General features: G+C 55.5%; 9 protein-coding genes across 9 annotated transcripts; 5 read left to right on the top strand and 4 right to left on the bottom strand.

The window, feature by feature from the left end:
- Positions 1-97: 97 nt before the first annotated feature.
- On the bottom strand, positions 98-2,666 carry DICSQDRAFT_100467 (acyltransferase ChoActase/COT/CPT; the record flags this gene model as incomplete). The annotated part of the gene is made up of 9 exons (XM_007362691.1): positions 98-266; positions 322-359; positions 431-663; positions 755-945; positions 1,048-1,588; positions 1,648-1,952; positions 2,008-2,039; positions 2,096-2,339; positions 2,411-2,666. The coding sequence occupies 9 exons, from the start codon at positions 2,664-2,666 to the stop codon at positions 118-120; spliced, it is 1,989 nt and encodes a 662-aa protein (XP_007362753.1). The 3' UTR covers positions 98-117.
- A 785-nt stretch (positions 2,667-3,451) lies between these two features.
- On the top strand, positions 3,452-4,130 carry DICSQDRAFT_52639 (uncharacterized protein; the record flags this gene model as incomplete). Its single annotated transcript, XM_007362690.1, has 2 exons — positions 3,452-3,520; positions 3,600-4,130. The coding sequence occupies 2 exons, from the start codon at positions 3,452-3,454 to the stop codon at positions 4,128-4,130; spliced, it is 600 nt and encodes a 199-aa protein (XP_007362752.1).
- Positions 4,131-5,871: 1,741 nt separating this feature from the next.
- Positions 5,872-7,144, bottom strand: DICSQDRAFT_159911 (DnaJ-domain-containing protein). Its single transcript, XM_007362689.1, has 6 exons — positions 6,947-7,144; positions 6,806-6,882; positions 6,647-6,708; positions 6,324-6,532; positions 6,171-6,274; positions 5,872-6,112 (listed from the first exon to the last, which is right to left on the bottom strand). The coding sequence occupies exons 1-6, from the start codon at positions 7,093-7,095 to the stop codon at positions 6,024-6,026; spliced, it is 690 nt and encodes a 229-aa protein (XP_007362751.1). The 5' UTR covers positions 7,096-7,144; the 3' UTR covers positions 5,872-6,023.
- A 127-nt stretch (positions 7,145-7,271) lies between these two features.
- On the top strand, positions 7,272-8,497 carry DICSQDRAFT_80814 (uncharacterized protein). Its single transcript, XM_007362688.1, has 5 exons — positions 7,272-7,377; positions 7,436-7,657; positions 7,715-8,032; positions 8,087-8,253; positions 8,310-8,497. The coding sequence occupies exons 1-5, from the start codon at positions 7,276-7,278 to the stop codon at positions 8,437-8,439; spliced, it is 939 nt and encodes a 312-aa protein (XP_007362750.1). The 5' UTR covers positions 7,272-7,275; the 3' UTR covers positions 8,440-8,497.
- Positions 8,498-9,120: 623 nt separating this feature from the next.
- Positions 9,121-10,191, top strand: DICSQDRAFT_52184 (HET-domain-containing protein; the record flags this gene model as incomplete). Its single annotated transcript, XM_007362687.1, has 2 exons — positions 9,121-9,276; positions 9,634-10,191. 2 exons carry the CDS (start codon positions 9,121-9,123, stop codon positions 10,189-10,191), a joined length of 714 nt encoding a protein of 237 aa, XP_007362749.1.
- Positions 10,192-12,931: 2,740 nt separating this feature from the next.
- On the bottom strand, positions 12,932-14,036 carry DICSQDRAFT_52283 (uncharacterized protein; the record flags this gene model as incomplete). Its single annotated transcript, XM_007362686.1, has 4 exons — positions 12,932-13,298; positions 13,355-13,694; positions 13,748-13,838; positions 13,899-14,036. The coding sequence occupies 4 exons, from the start codon at positions 14,034-14,036 to the stop codon at positions 12,932-12,934; spliced, it is 936 nt and encodes a 311-aa protein (XP_007362748.1).
- Positions 14,037-14,247: 211 nt separating this feature from the next.
- On the top strand, positions 14,248-15,723 carry DICSQDRAFT_100454 (TPR-like protein). Its single transcript, XM_007362685.1, has 5 exons — positions 14,248-14,506; positions 14,585-14,859; positions 14,925-15,103; positions 15,158-15,417; positions 15,477-15,723. The coding sequence occupies exons 1-5, from the start codon at positions 14,255-14,257 to the stop codon at positions 15,654-15,656; spliced, it is 1,146 nt and encodes a 381-aa protein (XP_007362747.1). The 5' UTR covers positions 14,248-14,254; the 3' UTR covers positions 15,657-15,723.
- An 833-nt stretch (positions 15,724-16,556) lies between these two features.
- DICSQDRAFT_100449 (NAD(P)-binding protein) lies at positions 16,557-18,205 on the bottom strand (the record flags this gene model as incomplete). Its single annotated transcript, XM_007362684.1, has 7 exons — positions 16,557-16,703; positions 16,757-16,874; positions 16,941-17,322; positions 17,389-17,564; positions 17,636-17,796; positions 17,858-17,898; positions 17,935-18,205. 7 exons carry the CDS (start codon positions 18,203-18,205, stop codon positions 16,656-16,658), a joined length of 1,197 nt encoding a protein of 398 aa, XP_007362746.1. The 3' UTR covers positions 16,557-16,655.
- A 1,662-nt stretch (positions 18,206-19,867) lies between these two features.
- On the top strand, positions 19,868-21,845 carry DICSQDRAFT_144673 (MFS general substrate transporter; the record flags this gene model as incomplete). The annotated part of the gene is made up of 12 exons (XM_007362683.1): positions 19,868-20,071; positions 20,130-20,177; positions 20,235-20,290; positions 20,338-20,359; positions 20,414-20,581; positions 20,635-20,789; positions 20,844-20,907; positions 20,960-21,085; positions 21,144-21,276; positions 21,329-21,437; positions 21,509-21,696; positions 21,793-21,845. 12 exons carry the CDS (start codon positions 19,868-19,870, stop codon positions 21,843-21,845), a joined length of 1,326 nt encoding a protein of 441 aa, XP_007362745.1.
- Between the last annotated feature and the right edge of the window lie 2 nt (positions 21,846-21,847).

The raw sequence follows: 21,847 nt of genomic DNA, 5'->3' as shown, positions 1-21,847 counted from the left end.
GGTGTACTTCTATAGTGATGACCTTGCTACTGTGCTATGCTCACTGGATATCATATATGAATGCATGCTTTGACACACCCCTTCCTGAATTGTGTGAGCAAGATGTGATTCTATTGATTATAGGTGGGCTTGTAAGGTAGATGTACACAGTGCCTTCATATCCTGAAGTGCATTAGTGATAGCTGCCATGAACAACCAGGTACTAGTATGTGCACAAGAGTGCTTGGACTCAACACCAAACCTCAGTCTATCTAGGGCAGGCATGTCTACCCAGCACTTGCAATCAGTAACAGGTGCACCACCCACCAGAAGCACACTCACAGTTAATCCCATAGCCATCAGGGTATGCAGCACCAAACCTATCCAACACGAGCAGCATGAGCACAACAACAGCGATACACAATGATCGCCGCAGGAAGGAAGCACCCACCCAGTCCCCCGAAACTGGTATCCAGCGCTGAGCCCGCTGGTGCTCAGCTTCCAGGCCTGGCTGCGACCAAAGAGCTCGTCCTCGAATAGGGGATGCGACTCGCCCGCGTCCGGACGCAGCATGAGGCGCAGCCCGAGCAGGTGTCGGTCGAGCCCGCGGCCCGTCGCCGCGCGCCGCGTCAGGCTAGTGTGCGTCTGTACTGCACGTCGGAGCAGCTCGAGACGTGTCGCGTCCTGCGGAGGCCGAGGGCGACGTCGGTTACGACCAGATGGAGAAAGAACGAATGGTGAACGGCGAGATGATATCGGACGAGACGCAACGTACCTCACAATGCGGATCGGCCATAGCGAGCACCCACGCCTGGCTGTCGGCGGAGAGCGTCCGGATCGTCTCCGTGCGCCCGTGCTGGAACGCACGCGTGAGCGCGGTCTCGTACGTCGCAGTGAACTCGCCGCGCGTGCGGTACCACGCGAGCTGCAGCGCCATCTGGATGTAGCCGTCGGGCGAGAGGCCGGCTGTCGTGCGTACGCACGGATGGGGGATCAGTACGACGCTTAGCGAGAGAGAGAGGGGAGGAGCAGGGGGAGGAGCAGACGGAGCGAAGGAGAGATGCGTACCTTCGTTCTTGATCCAGTCAACGCCGTACGCGTCGAACACGAGCTCGTCCGCGTCCGAGTCGTCGACGACCACCTTAGCGCGCATGGCAGTCTCCTCGCACGCCTGCACGATCGCGCCGTCGACGACCCAGTCCATACGCTCCCAGCCCCTGAAGTGCACATCCTCGTCCGCCTCCACTTCCTCCGACGGATTCAGAGGAGCAGAGAACGCACCATCGTCCACTCCCTGCACGATCGCGTAGTCCGCGACGACGCTCGGCACGAGCGCGTCAACGGGGGAGTGCTCCCCAAGCACTCCAGCGCGGGTGTTCGCCTCGACGATGAGCGTGAACGGCTTGTCGTACCACCGGTTGTGGCCCGGGCGGGCCCCGTCGCCGGAACGAACGTTGTGCAGGTGCGTGGCGAGGTCCGCGTCGTGAGTCTGGTGAGACGGAGGAAGGGTGTAGGCGTACGGGTCGAGGCTGAGGGCGAAGACGGAGGAGGCGAGTGTGGTGTAGAGGGTGCGATTCGAGGGGGAGAGGGAAAGAAGGTGTTCGAGGTTCTATGCAGGGAGATGGGGGTTATTAGACAAGAGTAGAACGTGTAGGGGAAGAGACGCACCGCTGCCCATATATCGCGATCGTCCGTCGTGAGCACACCTATTGGAACGGGACGCTCTCCTCTTTCCAGCCGAGCTTCCGCATCTTGCACGATGACGCGTAACCTCTTCTCGATGGTGTTCGGAGGGAGAGAGCCGCCGTCCGAGTCGACCACGTCGACCGCATACATCCAGTCGGCGACCATCACGAGGAGCTTGCGAGAGCTGGGGTCGGACGGAGATGGCACTGTGGAGAGGCGATCGCATCCGCGCTGGGGTATTCGGCACTTGTGGAAGGACTGAAGTGCAGCATGCCGGAACCAGAGACCTAGTTCGGGTGAGCGCTCAGCGTGCGCGGGATATAGGTAGTGTGAACAACGAACCTGTCCGTGTGGTATCTGGGTAGATGTCTTGTCTACGTGGTCATTCGTCAGATGCAAATGCGGATGCACATGTGAGAGCGTAGCTCACCGATCAAGCTGAGCCTTGAAGTCCAGCACTCGATGCACGAGCCAGGCCGCGCGACGGATCTGCCAGTTCGTAAAGCCAGAGACCTGATGCTTAGGGTATCTTACGGCAGGCGGAACAGACGGGTCATCGGCAAGCGCGAGCCACCAGTTAGAGTTGACGATGAGGGGCGCCCTCCATTCGTGGTAAGCCTTTTGTAGCCAGATGTTGTCGTCGAGCCAATTGTGCGGGGAGTGCTTATCGAGCTCTTCGTCGCCGCCGGATCGCAGACTCTAAGCGTGCTGGATCTAATAGGTACGGGGGAGAGGAGCAGCGTACCGAGTAGGCGTCGCTGGCATATAGACCCAATGCCTTGCTCGAAGTCTTGTGCGAGCTTCAGACGGGCATCGTAGGCGGTCTTGAAGTCTGGCCCACCACGGGCAGCATCCTCCAGGAGAAAGGGCTCTAATGATTTGAGGTATGCGCTCAGTGTAGCATTAAGAAGGGGGACAGGGAGGCGTGGTAGGGAAGGCAGGGTGGGAGTCGTCCTGGTCGAGTTCGCTCGTCTCGTGGGCGAGACGAGGTGTGATTGCATAGGCAGGCGTCGTGAGGCGAGGAAACGGTACGCGGATGAAAGCATTGACAAAGGCGAGTGATATGCCTATGCCCGTTACGCCCGCGTACGGAGAAGACTCGGAAGCATCCCTGGTCGCCGCGGCGTCGTAAACAGAGCAGATTCGAAGGCGAGCACTCGCACCCCGCAAACCTTAACCTATCTAGCACAGCGTCACACGGACAGGTCATGTGACTTGCGTCACGCGTCGCGATATACCGCGTTGCGGGGAACGCGTCCGAGCATTTCTTCTCTACGCCCCGCCGCTACACTTCATTCTCTATCCCATCCGTTTCCTGAATCCGTCACTATCACCCTCTCGTCATACATACCTGTCAGTCTAGACCATCATCAGGATCGCGCGCACCCATCATCGCCAATTCGACGGTACCTGAGACACTAGTCCTCAATCGCGCCTTTGTCGTGCGCCTCGCATCTGCTTACGACTTCTGACTTTTGAACAGGAGCTTGGTGCATGACATCACTTTGAGGTGAGCTGATATTTGCCTTCCATATGGCTACTCAGCTCACTGTCTTTTTCTCTGTCCGCAGAGCTCGGGTTTCCGACCTTCGCGAACTACTTCTCAGCGATACACGAAACTTCGAGTCTAGTCACACAATCCTAGCGAGTCTGCGAGGCCATCGTTGCCCTAATATTATTGTACACTCTGGTAAGTGTCACCCCCGCACCACCCATCACCGCTCTTCACGCGCATCACAACGCCAATCCTCCTCATCCAGTCCTGCCGCCTTCTCAGTCTTCCACCATGCCACCGCCCCCACCCCAAGTGACCCAGTGGCTCAGAGAGACCTACCCCCAGCCCACCGTTGATCCGGTACGTATACATCCCGTACCACTTGCGCGCGCCCCGGCGCGTCTCATTCTGAGCACTCCCTCAAATACGCCCTGTATAGGAATGGCTCGAAGCCTGCTACACCTGGATCCTATCCGAGCTCCACCTTGACCCCGCGCGCGACATGCCCGCCATCCTTGATAACGTCAACTCACAGCTCCTCGGCTCCGACTTCGCAGACAGCATGGTCGCCGGCACCGGTTTCCCGCAGAACGTCCTAGGCGCGGACCACGCTGTCCTCAGGGGTCCGATCCTCGTCGAGGTTACGGAGATCATGGAGTTTGCGCATAGCGCATACAGCTTGCTGCAAGTGCACGAGTCGCGGCAAGAGTATCGGAAACAGGCGGCGTTAAGGGACGCAAGCGGGGACGGGCGTGAGCATGAGCGCGAGCGCAAGCCGATGCCCAAGTACCCCAGGTCCACGTTACAGCTTCTGCTGAGCGACGGAGCGTCGGTCCTCCCTGCAATCGAGGTCAAGAATCTGCCACAATTTGAGCTTGGAGAAACGCCTCTGGGGTACAAGGTGGGTGTGCTCGGTCACGCAGTTGGAGTGCCCTCGTCTTCCATGCCCTACATTGTGCGCGTTCTCTGACGCCTACGAAGAGCAGATGGTCATAAGAGACGTTACCATCCGCCGCGGGACAGCACACCTCGAGCCGCGATGCATCGATTGCAAAGGCCACCAGACAGCGGACCGCGATGAGCGGCGCGAAGCCATCTTCCTTCGTGGCCTGAAGCTGCGTCTCGGGTAGGTCCCTGGCACCCTTCGCCCGCGCACGTCCTGACGTACTCCCCTAGCGAAGAAGCCCCAGAAGACGAACCCGCGCCCGCAGAGCCTCAACGCGACCCAGAACCCGCACATGCCCCCGCTCCCCAACCTCCTCCCCCTGCCCCTCCTGCAGTAGCCCGCGTTCCCGCTCCCGTTCCCGCTCCTGGCCCCGTCCAGCGCCACCTCACCCCTCCCCCTCCCCGCCATTCGTCCACCCCGTCCTCGCGCTCCCCCCTCCGCGACATCACGCCCCCACCCCCGCCCGCCGCCGGGCCCTCGAACGCCGCCCTCCTCAACCTCCTCGAGCACGCAGACGACGCCGCCGAGCCCCGCCGCCGTGCGCGCAAACGCCCCAGCCGCACCGGGCGCTCGCCCTCCCCCGACCCGCCCCCGCGCGCCGAGCTGCTGCAGCGCTCGCGGTTCTTCGGGAGCCAGAGCCCGCACGTGGCGCGTGCGAAGCGCAAGGAGACAGTGACGGAGACGGACGAGAGGAGCGCAGATGGCGCCAGAAACGTCGAGGAAGCGGGTGAGGCGACGGTCACACTCACAGGGCCCGGGTCGCGGGACGCGATGAAGGAGTTCGCGCGCACGATCGGGCTGTCGCCTCCGCGCGCGCCGGCGATCGAGATCCCGGACAGCATCGGGGAGGACGAGGAGGATGCGTTCGCCCGTGCGCCGCCGCCCACGAGCTCGAGGGCTGGAGAGGCCCGGCCGCTGGACGTCGCGAGGGCGAAGGCGAGGCGGGGGCCGCAGAGCGATGACCACAAAGAGAAGAAGGAGAAGAAGGAACTCGTGTTTGGCGATCCGAGCTCGGACGACTACGGCTTCGACTTTGAGATGGGCGACGGCTTCCTCGAGTCGGTCACGCGTGCCGAGGAGGAGGGCATGAAGCGCACCGCGCCCGGCAACGAGACGGCTGCGAGCACGAACGGGTCGAGCACTGTCATGCAGACGCAAACACAGGCACGGGTGGGGACGCAGACGCAGGTACACATGTACAGCCAGTCGACGGGCGCGACGCTCTTCAGCTTCGGGAAGGGCGGGGCGACAGCCGCTTCGACAGCGACGACTACGACGGTAGCGGGTACTGCGTCCAGGAAGAACACCCCGACGGTGGGCACGAACACATCTAGCTCGGGTTCGCGCGCCACGTCTGCCCCGCGCACATCGTCTTCGAGTCAATCCAACCCGAAGCGGAACACGGGGGTCGCGGTCGCGAGCGAAGACGTCATCAACATCAGCGACGAGGAGCCTGACAAGGAGAACAAGGCGGTGCCGACGAGACATGTGCGGAGGCGGGTCGTTCGTCCGGCAGCCACCGATGTTATCGAGCTGTCGGACTGAGTAACTGAGGCGTAATGTGTTGACTTGTGTGGGGAAGATCGTTGAGTGGCTGGGAAACCGTGTATCGACAGGACTCGTACTGTAGTACGAGGCTCGACTTCAGGTATAGTTGGATAGCAGTGTGCGCATATATGCGCGGTACACTCTGATGTTGTATGCATAATGTGTTGAAGGGCTGGGCCTGCGACGTTGCACTATTCTCTGATGAAGTGTATGCGCCGTTCGATTGAGGTGTCATCTTTATTCGGCTGAACCATCTATAACAGTCAATATCGAAGAATACAAGTCATACAATGTACCAGATACGAGCTCTCTCTTGATCGTCGAACTCCTCTAGAATACATACATGTCGAACAAGAGGATGGTCGCAGTTCAACCCAGAACAGCGACCTTCGTCTTTTTCTTCTTCTTCGAGGTGCTAGCGAAGTTCCGCCAATTGTCGACCCTTTGCTCTCGGTTCTCTGCAGGCGATTGTAAACGTCGGCACATGGAAATCCACAGATAACGCCGCCGACGCACCTTCCCAACGAGCCTCCTCCTCCGCCTTCCGCTTTTTCGCATTCACCTCCTCTTCTTTCTTGCGGGCCTCCAGGCCCTCATTCGCAAGGTTCATCTTGAAGGCTCTAAGAGGAAATGAGAGATGTCCACATGATGTGCGCGGGGATGGCTCACTTCCGCCTTCGAACCTCCTCGTCTATGAGGAATTCTTTAGACTTCGCAAGCACTTGTTGCCTCCAGGACGGCACCAAGCTCTTCAGCTTCGGGTCATCATCTCGCATTGCTGGAGGAAGCCCCAGGTCCTTCAGCAAGACGACGCGTGCTTGTTTGATAACAGCGTCCAGCTCTTCTCGCTTAGTCTTGTCTGACAGCTCAGATTCAGCCTGGTAGAGACGTCAGCACAATGTTTTGTCCAAATAGTCAGGATAGAGAAGTGGTCGTGTGCGCAGCCAGACCGGGAGAGGAGAGGAGCTATGGTGGGTGAACCAAGTACGGACCTTCTTGAGGAGATCAAATGCATCTGGGGCGCGAGGGTGGGGGGTCTTGTCAGGATGGATGACTAGACATCAGACAACGTACGTGGCAGTCAACACTCTATTCAACACGAGCTCACGTCCCCAGACCCGGGGCCGGGGAGGCGTCGGTAGTATGCTCACAGAGCGAGAGATGCCTGTATTTCTTCTTGATCTCTTCCGTGCTCGCTTCTTCGCTGATGTCGAGGATTTCGTACGGACTGCACGCATCGGGAAGGGTATTGAGATGAGCTGTGCACCAATAAGATGGATATGGAGACGCACTTTAGTTTGAAGGCCTTTAGGATACGTTCAACCTCTATCTCCCGCTGAAAGGCTGTAGCCTCCCTGTTGAGGAGCCTCTCAATGTCGTCCGCTGACGGCTGATCTGGCTTAGAAGAGCTAGGCCCTGGCGTGGAAGAAGCTTCGGACATGACGAGAGGCTCTGCAGTAATTAGTAAGGTATATCTCTATCACTTCAACGGAGGACAGAGGGATGGTTGGTAGGCTCTGGCCGGGAATGAATGGCGAGACGTTACAAGGCGCGCCGGCGGGTCGAGAGGATAGTCGTGGATCGGGAACAGGCGGTACGAGGGTAGCGCCCTCTCCTCGCCATGAACCATCTCGGATTCCGCGCCGCTGCCCTCTTGAGACCAAGCTGTCGAGGGGTATGTCTGTCCTCATTGCGAACGGAGGTTTCTAGCTGCTCTGCTCGTGTAAGTACTGAGCAGCTTTCCTTGCCTTAGGCTTAGCACTCTGACTATTGCGCTGTAGAGGGCCGTGCATTCCGGTCCGAGGCATACATGGCGCACGCTCCCGCATTCTCCTCGTCGAGCAGGGCCCTTCGCTAGTCAAATATCATGGCGACCGGCCTCAACGCATTCGGGCTCCTCGTCTCCGGGAACTCCCCCTCCAGGACCCCGCCCGCAGTTCAAGTCTAGGCAGGAGATGTATGCATCACGGAATCGTAGTCTGCTGATGTATACCACGGCAGTCGTACGTCCCCCCATTACATATGCTCCGAGCTTTTGTCACTGAGCATGTCTCGCCTAGATCGTTCTCGGAGTGGGAGTGACGTACGCGGCGGTCCCCCTGTACCGCATGTTCTGCGCTGCGACGGGCTTTGCGGGTACGCCCAAGGTCGGGATGGGCAAATTCGAAGCAGAGCGACTTGTTCCTGTCGAGGACGCCAAGCGCATCAAGGTCCATTTCAATGCGGACACGTCAGATGCACTTCCGTGGTCGTTTGTCCCGCAGCAGAAATTTGTGAGCGTTTTGCCCGGAGAGACTAGTCTTGCCTTCTACAAGGCGAAGAACAAGTCCGACAAGGATATAATTGGTATCGCAACGTACAACGTCACTCCAGACCGGGTATGCAGCCACTGATTGTGTATCGCTCGAAGTGTCTGACAGTCCCCCGTTCAGATTGCACCGTACTTTGCGAAGGTAGAATGTTTCTGTTTCGAGGAGCAGAAGCTCCTTGCCGGAGAAGAGGTCGACATGCCACTGCTATTCTTCATTGATCGTGATGTGTTGGATGATCCAGCGTGCAGGAACCTGGATGACATTGTCTTGTCGTACACGTTCTTCCGGCTAGTATATCTCTATGACCCGACGTTACGTTGCTAATAATCTTTCCCTCTGGCAGGGCGCGGCGGAATGAGCAAGGACACCTAGAGCCCGATGCCCCTGACGACGTCGTGCAAGCTTCACAGGGTTTCTCCGGATACGAGCATGCGCCAAAGGCGGAGGTTCGCAGCAAAAACACGACTGCTTAATTTATGATGTACCGTAGAGGGCACGCAACCCACACCACTCCGCACCCTTTGTTTGCTGTCTCCTGGACGTTATCCGACTGCAGTAGGCGTGATCTGCTGCAATCAGTACCATGAGATAAACATTCCACGCATCGCATCCGAGTCCTCAGGTCCGTGTCCTCAAGGTCTGACTCGCTAATCCGAATTCGCCGGCCCAGATGCTTCATTGCAGTGCCATGCTGGCAACTGGCGGACGCATAAGCGGTTTGACCGCTAATGATTCCTCTTCGCAGCTGCCTGTGAAGTCAGTAGGAACGCTCGTCGCCTGGAAGGCGACTCCGCAGAACAGGTCTGTCCGTCTGACAAAACATGACCTTGCAGCAAGGAGGCGGTGTGCACTGCAAGGTCGTCTAGGCTGGTCATTTCGCCCACGCTTGATGTTCTCTGTCATCTCTGGCGCCAGAAAGCTGTCCCAGTCTTACCTCGTGTTACACGCTTGGCGAAGCATGCCGGCATACATGGAATACGTTCAAAGTCCCCTTCCCCTATCAGAACAGCCCCTATGCCAATATAAAGCGTGCTGTTGCTCGTCGGGAGCATGGAAGCGTTCGCCGTTCAAGCTATCTCCGTGAGTCTTTTATTTGAGGGTTTCTCATGTTTTTGGCATGCAGCATATCGATAACTTCTACAGTGCAGGCTCTCATGCGACTCATCGATACCACGACTGGCGAGTTCCGCTCATTCAATGGTACTCTCGATGTGCCGTATGCGATTCTCTCCCACACGTGGTTCCTCGATGGTGAACAGTCCTACCAAGACATACTCGCCATCCAGGAGAGTTTTCGGGCGCAGAGGAACGTAATCGCCGAGACGCTCTATTTGGCTGACAAGCCACCGGGGATATCCCATGTCGCCCTTCGCGTGGGGGCCTGGACATGGGATATGATACTGGATTCTATCTCTGCGCTCCTTTTCCTGGCAACGCATCTCCGACATACTCCTCCATCAGTACTCTCGAGGGTTTATGTCAACATTATCACTATTCTCCTGGTCTCTTTGGTACATCCTTGGGAGCCGTATACCGCACTTGTCTTGCCCACTCTCAGAGATTCATTCGACGCCGATGAAACATCTGTTGCAGGGGATACGACCCATTTCCAGCACCCCAGTATATCGGCTTCGTCTATCCTATCCTCTCCCCTTGTTTGCATGAAGCTCAGCGACGCTTGCGCTCGAGCGCGAGAAGATGGATACGAGCTGCTTTGGGTTGATTCATGCTGCATAGACAAAAGCAGTAGCGCGGAGCTCTCAGAAGCTATCAACTCGATGTTCGAGTGGTACAGCCGCGCCAGTATCTGCTATGTCTATCTTGCAGACGTAGATGATGATGACATCGTCGATGACCCACATTCCCAATTCCGTCGCGCTCGATGGCACAATAGGGGCTGGACATTACAGGAGCTCGTCGCGCCGCGGTACGTGGTTTTCTTCTCCCGGAACTGGCGGCCTCTTGGGACGAAGAGCACCTTGTCCCGTGTCATCGAAGCCGTGACAGGTGTGGACCGCGCAATCCTCAACCAAGATCGACCTGTTCACTCCGCGAGTGTCGCGCGGCGGATGTCTTGGGCAGCGAAGCGAGAGACCACCCGAGTGGAGGATCAGGCGTACTCGCTCCTAGGAATCTTCGGCCTCCATCTTGCGACTAACTATGGAGAAGGCCGGAACGCGTTCGTCCGCCTCCAGGAAGCCATTCTTCGTGCCATCCCAGACTAGAGCATCTTCGCATGGGGACATTCATGCGCAGAGTCCTTGCCGTCGGTCTCCCATCTGCAGTTCTTGCTCGCTCCATCACCAGCAGCCTTCGCCTCTGCTGACCAGGTCAAGCCGCTTTCACACGAACAAGTTGCGGCGCGGCTTCGTGCGTCCTTCCGACTCCCACTTCCGGAGTATCTGACGACTTCCTACGGGATCCGCACACGCTTTCCAATGATCCCCCTCATAGGCAGTCATCTCTCATTCTTCTTCGGCTCCGGCACATACGCAATTTGTGCCCCGTTGGATCAGCCCGTGACGTTTACCCCCACCCACTTCGCGATCCTAGAATGCGAAGACAGCTTCGGCCGGCTCGTCGCACTACCCCTCTCATGTGCGAATTCCGATGAGAACGGACTGACGGGCAGTGAGTCGAAGGTTGAGGTCGGTTGGATCAGGGTAGGCGACACAGGGCCGCTGACTCCATTCCGCACCGTCTCGCTATCACCTGCAGACCTCAAGATAGTCAATGCGCCAATCCACCTGCTGGACGTGCTCATACGCGGCCAGCCCCTCCTCGAGGATGATGTCTCGTTCGTAGAATCTCTCAGTCCGTGGTCGGTACGCACAGACAACAGTCTTCTCTCCCGGCGTATTATCGGGCTTTGCGATTGGAGCCGGAACTTGCTCATCGGACAAGGCTTTACCGTAACCCATATGCCGAGGCTGGAGGGAATGTCTGGGATTCTGAATGGAACATTCCCTCGGAAGGGCCTCTTCCACCGCAAGGATGACGTCTTCCTTCTTTCATCGTCGAAAGAACGCGAGCATATCCTCGTCCGACTTGGGCGCAACCCGGAAGCAATGGATGTCGCTGTATACTGCGCACATCATCCACGACTTGACGTTTGGGAAGCAGTAAATGGTCAACGTCGGATTCATGCGTTACGGGTCGAGGCCGTGAATGTAGCGTGGACTACGTTTGAACTGCCTACTGGATCAAACATGGAAAGGCACCGTACTTTGCGACTGAGCTTGCACAACTTAACGAGGTCGCTGCGGCAGTACGGTGCGATTCGAGAGTATCACTTCGAACTCTCCATCGAACTCTGTTACGAGCGTACGTCACGTCATAGTTCCAGAAAGGTGCCGGTAGCCCAATCAGGAGGGCATGAAGAAAATAATCGCGGTCAAGATTTTGAGGACGATGGCATATACTGACTTTGCACGTTTGATCAAATGAGCACGCTGTCGTTAATCCGCTAGAGTAATAATTGTTTGCATCTTCTTTCGAATGTAACAACGCTATGTCAATACTCCTGAAGCCTTACTGATGCGCTCGCAACGTTCGTACACTTCACCATATCAGTAATTTTTCATATCATGCCTACATCCCCTTGCTTGCAAGGTCCTCTCAACCACCTCTCTCTCGGCACGACTGTCGTCTCGAGCAAATAGATACGCAACAGACCTCCCTAACTCGCACAATAACAGTACATGGCGGCGACACAAACGGGCGGAGAACGTCTTGATGACACCTAGACAGCTCACAGCGTTGGACTCACATGCAATTTGCGCAATCAGTATCTACACGGTGAGTAATGCTCCAATTCTATACTCCTCGCGCTTATCAGAAAAGCCCAACCTAACATTCCTTCGGCACGATGTCGCTGACATGGCAGATATAGCTTGTGATCATGCCTGCTGCCATCTATCCCTTCTGCAGCGATTGACACGGAACGTTCCTGATCTGAGGACTCGGAGAAGACCCAAGCCCACCATCCACCGCTAACCCTTCAGAACTGCATGGTGCGGCCATACAACGCGGAGGCCATATACGTTCTGCCGTATCGCCAGTGCGCCGTCCGCACGACATCTGTGCCCCTCAAGCCTGTGAACAATTGCGTCTGTCGTTGCGCTCCAAACAGCGCCATATCGTCATCGCCTACGGACAACGCCATCTGTCCGTCCGGCAAGCATACTTCGCAGAGTCGACCATATGCTTCTTAAAGAGCCGACCAGCCGAGCCCCTGCTCAACACCCTGTTTAAGGGGTGGTCGATGACCCGCTCCCGGACGCCTAGGGATAGAGCGAGGGCCATCGTCGGCCGACATGGCTTCGGCGATAGTGCAATACAAGAATATGGGAGGCAGGCTGTAACGGAGGACGTCAGTAGATGAAGTGACATGCCCGAGATGGGGATGCAAAGCAAAGATTGATTCATGCGCGCGAGCGTCCACGCCTTCCCTCACTGTCCGCGAAGGGTGGGGAAAAGCACGTACATTTCACAGTAACGTAAAGGGTCCAGCGCTATCATTGGGCACAGCGCTTTGGTGATATCGACGTGCTTTCTGGGCCATATACAGCTGTGGGCCAGATTGCGCAGGAAAGCTTGTGTTGCATATGTGACACATTCTCCGGCATAACAGTGATATACGAGAATACAACCTCATCGTCGGACTCTCCGACAAGCATCAGTGTGGGCGCGACTACAGGAAATGCTGACAACACGGAGTCGCAGAGCACGAGAAATTTCGTCGCGGCGACGCTGTTGAGAGCTAAAGCGTGAAAATTTGGTCACTCACCTGTGAGTAGGGCAAGCGCAGACTGATTTTCGATCATTCGTCAATGCGTCTCCGCTTTGTGGCAATAGCGCTAGTTGCATCGTCTACCCACGAGGCGCTGTTCTCGACTGCGGCGGATTGCATGACTGGCGTTGAGTTTGGGGATCCTGGGTCGCAGTGCGGCTTGTGGACAGGGATCAGCGTATGATGCACAAACCACGAAGACTGCTGACCATAAAGAGCGATTCGCTACTGTTGCCCTTAGCCTCGCCAGACCCCCACGTATAATCGATCGAGTCCTCGAACATCGCGTCCTCGTCTCGATCTGACAGTTTCTCATCCTCTCCACCGTTGATATCGGGTATAGGTCTGCCTTCCAGACGGGAGAAGTACAGCTTGCCTTCGTGAAGTAGGTCGAGTAGTAGCTTATTCTGCGCAACTGACAATGTGGATGGATTCTGCGCAGGGACGCCGTCAGGCCAACCATCCAGGCGCACCCCGTATGCGCTCAGCTTAGAGTGATTCGTCCACTTCATTTCTGCGTTACGCACGCCTGACACGGCCCTGGTCAGGACCCCGATCAGCCCGCGAGACCCCTTCGGAACAGGACGAAGGCCAACCTCAGTGCATCGCGGACCCCCGCATACAGCTCAGTCTTCAGCTCCCTTGCGGGTCCTTTCTTTCGGGAATTCGCGTTCGACACGGTCCGGCGGGTAGTCGGGCCAAACGCGGCGGTAGTGAGTTGAGGCACGACCCGAAGGCAATGAGTCTTGAACGCTTCTGCTCCTGGCGCGCCGCAACCGCGATGTCCGCGCCAGAACTCGCGTCCTACGACTGTGCCGCCTAAGAAGCCTTGGTCATCTTGATCGTGAGGATTCACGATGACGAAGAACGATTGTGCGCCTGTGAGAGTCTCGAGCGACTCAAGCTCCTGTGAGACCGACTTGAGCACTCGATGGACTGCAAGTGCTTTAGCCACAGCGAACTGCACGAGGAAGATGAGAATAACGAACCCAGCTCCTCACGATCCTTCGTCCCAACAGCCTGAGGACTGGAAACATCGAACAGGAATTTGCAGTGCAACTCAGCCATACACCTTCTAACCTGTCGCCACTCATGCTCAAGCCATTCCTCTCACATATCGCCATCACCATTCGGACACACCTCTTCGAAAGGACGATGCTCTCGTTCTGCGAAAGCGCGTAGGTCTACGAGTCCTTGCTCGTAGAGCATCTCGACGCGTTCCATAAAGAAACCATCGTCGGTGGCCTTGCTATTGCCTTTGGGGTCGAACGTTTCCATTGTGACTGTTCAAAGGATAATGACTGAGCGCGGGTACCGTGAGGTGTAGAGATGGTAGACGGCGTGTAGTTGGCGTCGTCGTGGTTGGGGAACAAGACGCGCGCATCGCGTTGTGGGGCCGCACGAAGCCGCGATCAAGACCTGTTGATCTAAACGCCCAATAATCTTTCTGCTTCCACCGTCCTCATACTCCTCCAAGGTTTACCACTCTGCTCACGATGGGGCGCACTAGACCAAAAACCCGCAAGATCAAGCCAGTCATTACAGAGAACACATCAGAGGGTCCTGCTCCCCCTCCCTCAATATCGTCCCTTCTAGAGAAGGCTCAGTCACTGATTGTGCAATGCGAATATGAGCTCGCGGGCCGCTTCGCGCAACGGGTGCTCCAGCGCGAGCCCGGGAATGTGGAGGCAAAAGAGATGCTGGGCGTGACACAACTGGAAAGAGGGGAGATTCTCGCCGCCAAGGAGGTACGTTATCGCATGCATATCCTCGGTACATAGACGTGGACTCCTCGGCCCTCACACTCTGCTTCCGTGGATTGCTAGACCTTCCAATCGCTTGTACCACCACATTCTGGGGCCCCGGTTGCTCCCCCTCCATCTGCGTATCTCTACCTTGCGCAGCTGAGCGATGACGACCCACACCTTGCGCTTCGACACTACCAGAGTGCTGTTGACCTCCTGTCAAACCAGCTCAAGGGCAAGGAACGCGCCGTGGATCCCTTGAGTTCCAAGGATGATGAAGGCGAAACGAAACGAAACATCGTCCGCGCGTTGATTGGCATGGTCGAGATTTGGATGGACCCTTCGTATGATCTCTGGTACGTTCATTTGGTATCTCGGTCTCCGCGCGTGGTGAAATTGACGCTACGATTCTTGTGTGAAGCGATGATCCTGCAGCAGAGAAGACATGCGAGGACCTCCTGAACCTTGCGCTGCAAACAGACCCGGGAAACACAGAGGCGCTACAAGCGCTGGCCTCCGTTCGAATGTCTCAGCAAAGACCCGACGAGGCGAAGGTCTGCTTGGAGCAAGCGTGGTCACAATGGAAAGATCTTGACCTCGGTAAGACGCTCCTACACATGTTAACCTGATGGTGCCATAACGTGACTTGCGCAGACAACCCACAATTACCCCCAATATCCGCTCGCCTGTCGATTGTGAAGCTCTTCCTCGAGCTCTCTCTGTTTACTCCGGCGCTCCTTGTGCTACAAGGTATCATTGCCTCTGATGACCAGGACGTCGAAGCGTGGTATCTCGAGGGCTGGTGTTTCTTCCTCATGGCGGAGCAGGCACAGGAGAATGGCGGTGAGCTCGGCGAGCTGACTTGGGACGATCTCGCGCATAACGCGCGAGATTGTTTGGACACCTGTCAGATTGTGCGTCTGGCCGTCAACGTTAGAGAGGACTGTCGAGCGCTGATTTGACGTTCCTCCAGCTGCACGTCAAGCAGGAACATCCCGACGTGCCTTTGCTAGAACACACTCGTGAACTCATTGCCAAACTTGAGTCATTAGGCATCCAGCCTTCTCCCGAGATAGACGGAGACGACGAAGATGAAGAGGGCTGGGACGATGTGGAAGGGAGCGATGAGGACGGCGATGTCGAGATGTCATAGATGTTACAACACAAAAGTATAGTATCACCCGTGCGCAATGCCTATTCTCACCGATTCCTCCTTCGACACATTGACTATCTTACAGGTGCCGCTGTATACCTATACCGATCTCGTCAGTCAGTGTATACCAACACGATGCATTTCTTGCTTTCACATCGGGCATCCTTGCGGGACATTGCCTTCAAGTGCTGCGATCATCGTCAGGGCTTGGGTGAGCAGGATATACCAAGGTTTTATATGTTGATTGCATCTTCCAATTATTTCGCACTATTGCGCTACAGCGTTGCTATCAAGTACCCTAGCGTACCACTGACGTACAGCTATGGGTAAGCCTCTTGCCTCCCGAAGACATCTTGACAGCAGAGATGAAATGCGCTCAAACCGGTACTTCAAAGCTGCTTACCTCGCGGGGATGACTTTCATACTCGGTCCTTCACCTACATGTCAGGCGTATCCTGCTCGTTCGTCTCATGGGTCCGGCAATTGTTTAAGCTCCTGATTTGTCTACGCTGCAAAAGAACTGTGGTTGCCAGGCACACAAGCCTGAGCCAGGTTCTTACAGGAGAAGGTCACAGGCCGAATCGACCGTCACGTTCGGCGAAACTCGAGATGAATATTGCGAATCTCCTATGCACAACGGTGACCAGTCCTGAATGATATCATATTGGCGCGGCTATAAGCATCTATTGCCTCTAACATCATCATTCTATACGACGAAATTTAGTATGATCCAGCTTGCTGTACCTGCGTATTGGTTGTATATCCCATCCAGTCACAAATTCTTCGATGGCTGGCTCTGTGAGTCTCATGGTACTGAGTACAGCCGGAGTCGATCAGAACTTGGGAATCACGAACATGAATTTCCCGATAAGATGAGCTAGCTCAATGACAGTGCTGTTTGATGAGGGTATCGACCAATCTCCAACTACATGGAGAGAGAATACACTGAGATCGGGCCCGCCAGCCCGGTCAGTCCGTGTTGTAGCGTTTACCTGGCGTTCACCCCTGTCGCTTGTAAGCCGACGCAGGTCTCGGCTGCATGCCAGCCTAACATGAGAAGTTAACATACTGACCATGGGCGGCGAACAACAGGATCATACCTTGGTATATACTCTCTCAACGGTCTCCAGCTCCGATATGGAGCTAATGGGCTCGTGCCAGAATGACGGAGTCCTACCGCGCACCTTATCAACGAAAGCCTCAAGTTGGTATCGGTACCTAGATCGAGGTCGTCCTGATGTCAGCTCCCTGTTTTCTCTGATCAACGACAACTACGGCACTGACGTAGACCAGGACCTCTCGCCCTTCCCGCCCTTAAAAGTGTATACCTGCTCGAACCGCCCCGATCCCTTCTTCGGCGTCACACGGATGAAGTGGAACGCGGCCGGCATGACGAAGTTGTATATGAAGATGCTCCCGCCCTCGAGCTTGATTGTCGCATCTATGCGCATCATTCGCGGCAGCAGGCCGAATGGGCCCCAGCCGGGCGCGCTGAAGTCGATATTCACCTCGGCGGTCGCGTCCGTGTTCGGCAAGGCGTATACGATATGCATGGCACGGTCGATGCGCTCGGGGTCCTTGGGGTGCCCGACGGCCTTGGCGGAGATCACTTCGAGCGGCACGGTGTCCGAGGATGTCACGAACCGGATCTCGGCGAGGGGATACACTGCGATACGGGCACAGGCCCAAGTTCAGCAATTCGCGATGTGTGGCGTTCAATGAAAGGATTTACCGCCCAGATCTGTCATACTGCCACCTCCTAGGTCGTAGTGGAATCGGACATCGTCCTTCTCAAAGAATAGCGGAGAGATGAACCTTGGGAAGATGAAGTGGGAAACCACGCTCTTGACTTTACCGAGCTCGCCGCTCTGGATGATTTCACGCACGCGATGATTCGCTGGATGAAACCTACGACAGACGAGGACAGATTAGAGATGCAGTCTGATCGACTGCCAATGTTGAGAGGGGTGCCTGCTTACACGGTGTGCAAAGCCTCGAGAGCAACAAGGCCCTTCTCCTCCGCAAGGGCAAAGATCTGGCGGGCTTCCTCTGCAGTGTTCGTCAAGGGCTTCTCCACAAGGACATGCTTGCCTGCTTCCAAAGCGCGCATCGTCCACTCGAAGTGTAATCCGTTCGGGAGCTATATGATGTGTCAGTCTAGATCCCTTTGTACTTGCAAACACGCGACTGGGTTGACATACGGCTATGTAGACCACATCAATATCAGGGTCCGTGACTAGCTCTGCAGTTTTGGTATGTGAAGTGAGAATCGAGGCACTTTGTGCATAGATGTGCAACGACTTGCCGTGGTAAGCATTCGGACCAGAGAATGTCCTGGGGATGTCGTGCTTCTGGGCGTATTGCTGGCCACGTGTCTTGTCCCTGCACGCGACGGCTGTAACGACGACGTCAGGGTGTGTCTTCGCAGGTTTGAAGAGTGCTTCTGGCCCGATGCGCGCTGCGCCAAGGATGCCAAAGCGCAGAGCAGACGTGTTTTTGATAAGACGCTGAGTCTGTACACAGAAGGGCAATATATCGTATATCAGCATGAGATGAAATCAAACAACCTCCGAGGCTGCTCCAAATACAATTTGAAACCGCACCATGGCAAGCTGAGTGTAAGTTCCCTACGTTGAGGTCACCTTGTAATTTTTTTGGCGACAGAAGTGCCAGCACGTTATATGCGCCCTGGAGTTGTCGGGCTCTATACCGGAGAGTCAGTGGGCGTTGATGTGAGGCAGGCCAGCTTTTATGCATCTCTGCGTTCCCAATACGAGTTGCGATGTGGGTCGTGCGGTACTTACCAATGCCACATCGAGATCCACAGGATCGCCGAACATGAAGCGCTAATTTCCCATCGGCAACTTCCGAGGCCAGCCGTGTTGCCTGTGCCGTTCTACATACCTCTCTTTCTTACTCTGCAATCACATGGAACGCGTCCAAGTGGATGTTGTGGATTGCGAGGACAAGGTCTCGGTTCGACTCCAGGCGGGTAGCATGCTAATAATTGGTGTCGTCTGCGTAGGCGAGTGCGGATTGCATACTCCTAGTGACTAACGTAAACAAGAGTCGTTCGACCGCAAGATTAGTACTTTTAACATGTGCATACTAGTGCGACCCCAGAAGCGACGCATTAAGCGCCTGACCCCAGAAGCGACTGACACGCCTCTAAGTCTCGCATTTCCCTGTCAATAAATGTAAAAATGTTACACATGACATTATGTGCTTCTGGACTATCACTCCCAAAAAGAACGAAGGAAATCGGGAGGAATTTGCTCCCGATACAAGTCAATCTGAGTAGGGTTCCAGGGGTTTACTAACCGTGTTGAATTACCACAAAGAGATCGGCCCCGCCGATCGTCTTGTAACTCTAGGAAGTGTTTTGAACATGTTAAATGAATATAATTATTCAGTTTCCGAAGATTACGGATTGCGGTACTTGTGGAATGGGAAGGGGTCTCTCGAGCGTGACATTCAGCCACTGACCGAGATAAGGCTGGCTTTGATTATGAGCGCCTCGACTAGCGTTGCCTCGTCATCAAACGACTGATAATGGCGGTGTTTAAATCGGCAGTCTTCGGCACCGTGACCATTGGTGACAATCTATGGGCGCCTTTCCGTCGTTTCTGGGGTCAGACGTGTAATTCCACGATGCTCGAAGCAAACTTCCACCGATTGCCTTCATATTTTACAGGTATATACTGTCTAAGATGCAGACTAAGTGTGCCAAGTTCAAGATTTATGGGGGAAGATGCGAGGGAGATATGCACGAAGTACATTCTGGGCCGTCGCTTCTGGGGTCACACTAAATGTACACAGCCGATATCGTTCAAATCCAGGTCATGGTGGAGGGTTCAACTTCACATCGAGCACACTCGAAACTCGTCAATGTACAAGCACTGGGAAGGAGACGTTGCATATCGTACTTGCTACGAGCACATGACGGCAACTTACCACACCAACCTGCTTCTTATGCGAACACTACGCTTCTTCGAGCTACAATTGCATCCAGTGGGCGTTTATGTCTATTCGGAGAGATCTATGAGGAAACATCGATTCTGACACGATGCCTTCCGGCGGAGCCTTTTTCGTAGTGGTGGAGGAGCTCCGAATGGCCGCACAAGGGACGGTGTTATTCATCACTAAGGTGCTCTGTCTGCTGAGTAACCACCAAGAAGTCCTCGTCCTCGCTGTGTCGATCAAGCTCCACGATGATCATCGCCGATCCCCTTCGTAGCCCTCCCCTCACAGCGAACTCACACAGCAAGCAAGAGCCTACTCACCTCGAGCAAGACATGGTCGTGAAGAACAAGAATAAGGAGGACGTGGTCACTGAAACTGTGTTGGCGGAGGACGGGGAGGAAGCGCACGATTGCCCAGATGGCGGATTACGAGCATGGCTCGTAGTAGTCGGCGTACGACTAGTCTATCGCGCCTCAAGTATTTCTTCTGACCCAGCTCTCACCCCTGTAGCTTTTCTGCGGGATGGTGGGCATGATTGGAATAATCAATGCATGGGGAGTATGTACGCGAGCTACTTATCCTGATCGATAGCGCTTATCCAAGCCGCGGCCATAGACATTTCAGGCGTACTATCAGGAAGTCAAGCTTCCACAGCGATCGTCGTCGGATATGTGGGTAGCCTACAAAGCGCTCCTTAAACGCTCTGACATGTTCTTAGTGCTTGGATAGGGTCTATTCAAGTACGCATTCCTCCTTTATATGCTAACGCGACGCTGATCTCTGGGCACTGGCAGAACGGAGTAATATATGTCGTCGGGCTTCCCCTCGGAAGATTATTCGACATGGGATACCTCAAGCTTCCCATGCTCCTTGCTTCTGCGTTGTTCATCGCCTGCCTATTTCTCACCGCCGAGTGCACGGAATATTGGCAGTTCCTTCTTTGCCAGGGGTTCGGTATGGGTGTCAGTAACTTGTTCGCTGAGTGTGGAAACACCTGCACTGATGAACTAAGCAGATCGCGAGCGGGGTCCTCTTCAACATGGGAAACATGCTGATGACACACTGGTTTAAAAGAAGGCTCGGGCTTGCGCTCGCATGTATGTTCGCGGGTGCAAGCATCGGCGGCTGCATCTTTCCCATCATCGTGAGGACTCTCCTTGGTCATCGGAGGTAGTTCCCTCCCCGATGATTTACCGCATAAAGTCAGCTCACACGTCTTGGTAGTTTCCAGTGGACGATGCGCATTTTGGGTTTCATTGCCTTGGGGCTTCTTGCCGTCACTAACGTGGTGCGTAGTTATATGTCATCCGCCTTCCCCCAAGGTATTTCATGTAGGGCAGACGATTGCGGGCAGACTGCCACCTAAGCAGGGCCGTACTCCTTTGGTCAGCGTAGCAGAGTTTAAGAGGCCCGCCTACTCCATTTACGTATCCGCTTGGTGCATCAGCAACCTCGGATTATGGACCGTGAGTGTAGCGATTCTACTGTTGGAGAAATAATGAGAGCTGATCCTCCAGTTTCCAGTGCATGACGTACCTCACGTTGAGTGCCGTCGACGCAGGTCTCAACGCCACCTTAGCCTTCAATCTGTTAGCTATTTTGAACGCCACATCGACACTCGGTCGGATAAGCAGCGGAATTCTGGCGGATCGCTATGGCAAGTCAAAGCGACTTGGCACGCTTCGCAGACACGACTTATTTCTGGGTAGGACCTCTCAACATCCTCGTCCCCGCAAGTCTGATCGTTGCGGTCGTCACATACGCATGGCCATTTGCGAAGAGCACAGCGGCTTTCGTCATGATCGCAGTGCTGATTGGGTACGTTAGGACTGCCTATCTCGGAAACTCTATCCTTTCTTACATGCGGGGTCCTTCGTCTATGGCACCAGGGTATCTAGTGGCGCCATCCTCGCCATAGTAGTCCAGCCGTTCGCACGTCTGGGTTCCGTCACCAACGTGGGCATGCGCATCGGGATGGGAAGTACAATCACAGCGATTGGGGCCATCGCCGGCCCGCCGATCGCGGGTGCCATCCTGGATGCGACCGGGTCGTTCAAGGATGTTGGTTATTACGCAGGTAAGCATTTGGTACTTGTTGGGAAGGTGACTATGCTTGAGATATTGATGGTGCGCTCTGCAGGGTCTATGCTATTGCTGTCAACCGCGCTTATAGGTATCGTGAGGCGCTTCGTCATCAGAATTGCATGGGTCGGTGAACATGCATGAAA

The sequence above is a fragment of the Dichomitus squalens genome (genome assembly GCF_000275845.1).
Source record: "Dichomitus squalens LYAD-421 SS1 unplaced genomic scaffold DICSQscaffold_4, whole genome shotgun sequence".
In the NCBI taxonomy this organism is placed as follows: domain Eukaryota; kingdom Fungi; phylum Basidiomycota; class Agaricomycetes; order Polyporales; family Polyporaceae; genus Dichomitus; species Dichomitus squalens.
The sequence above is the reverse complement of the archived record's forward strand: the minus strand, read 5'-3'. Positions and strand labels throughout refer to the sequence as shown.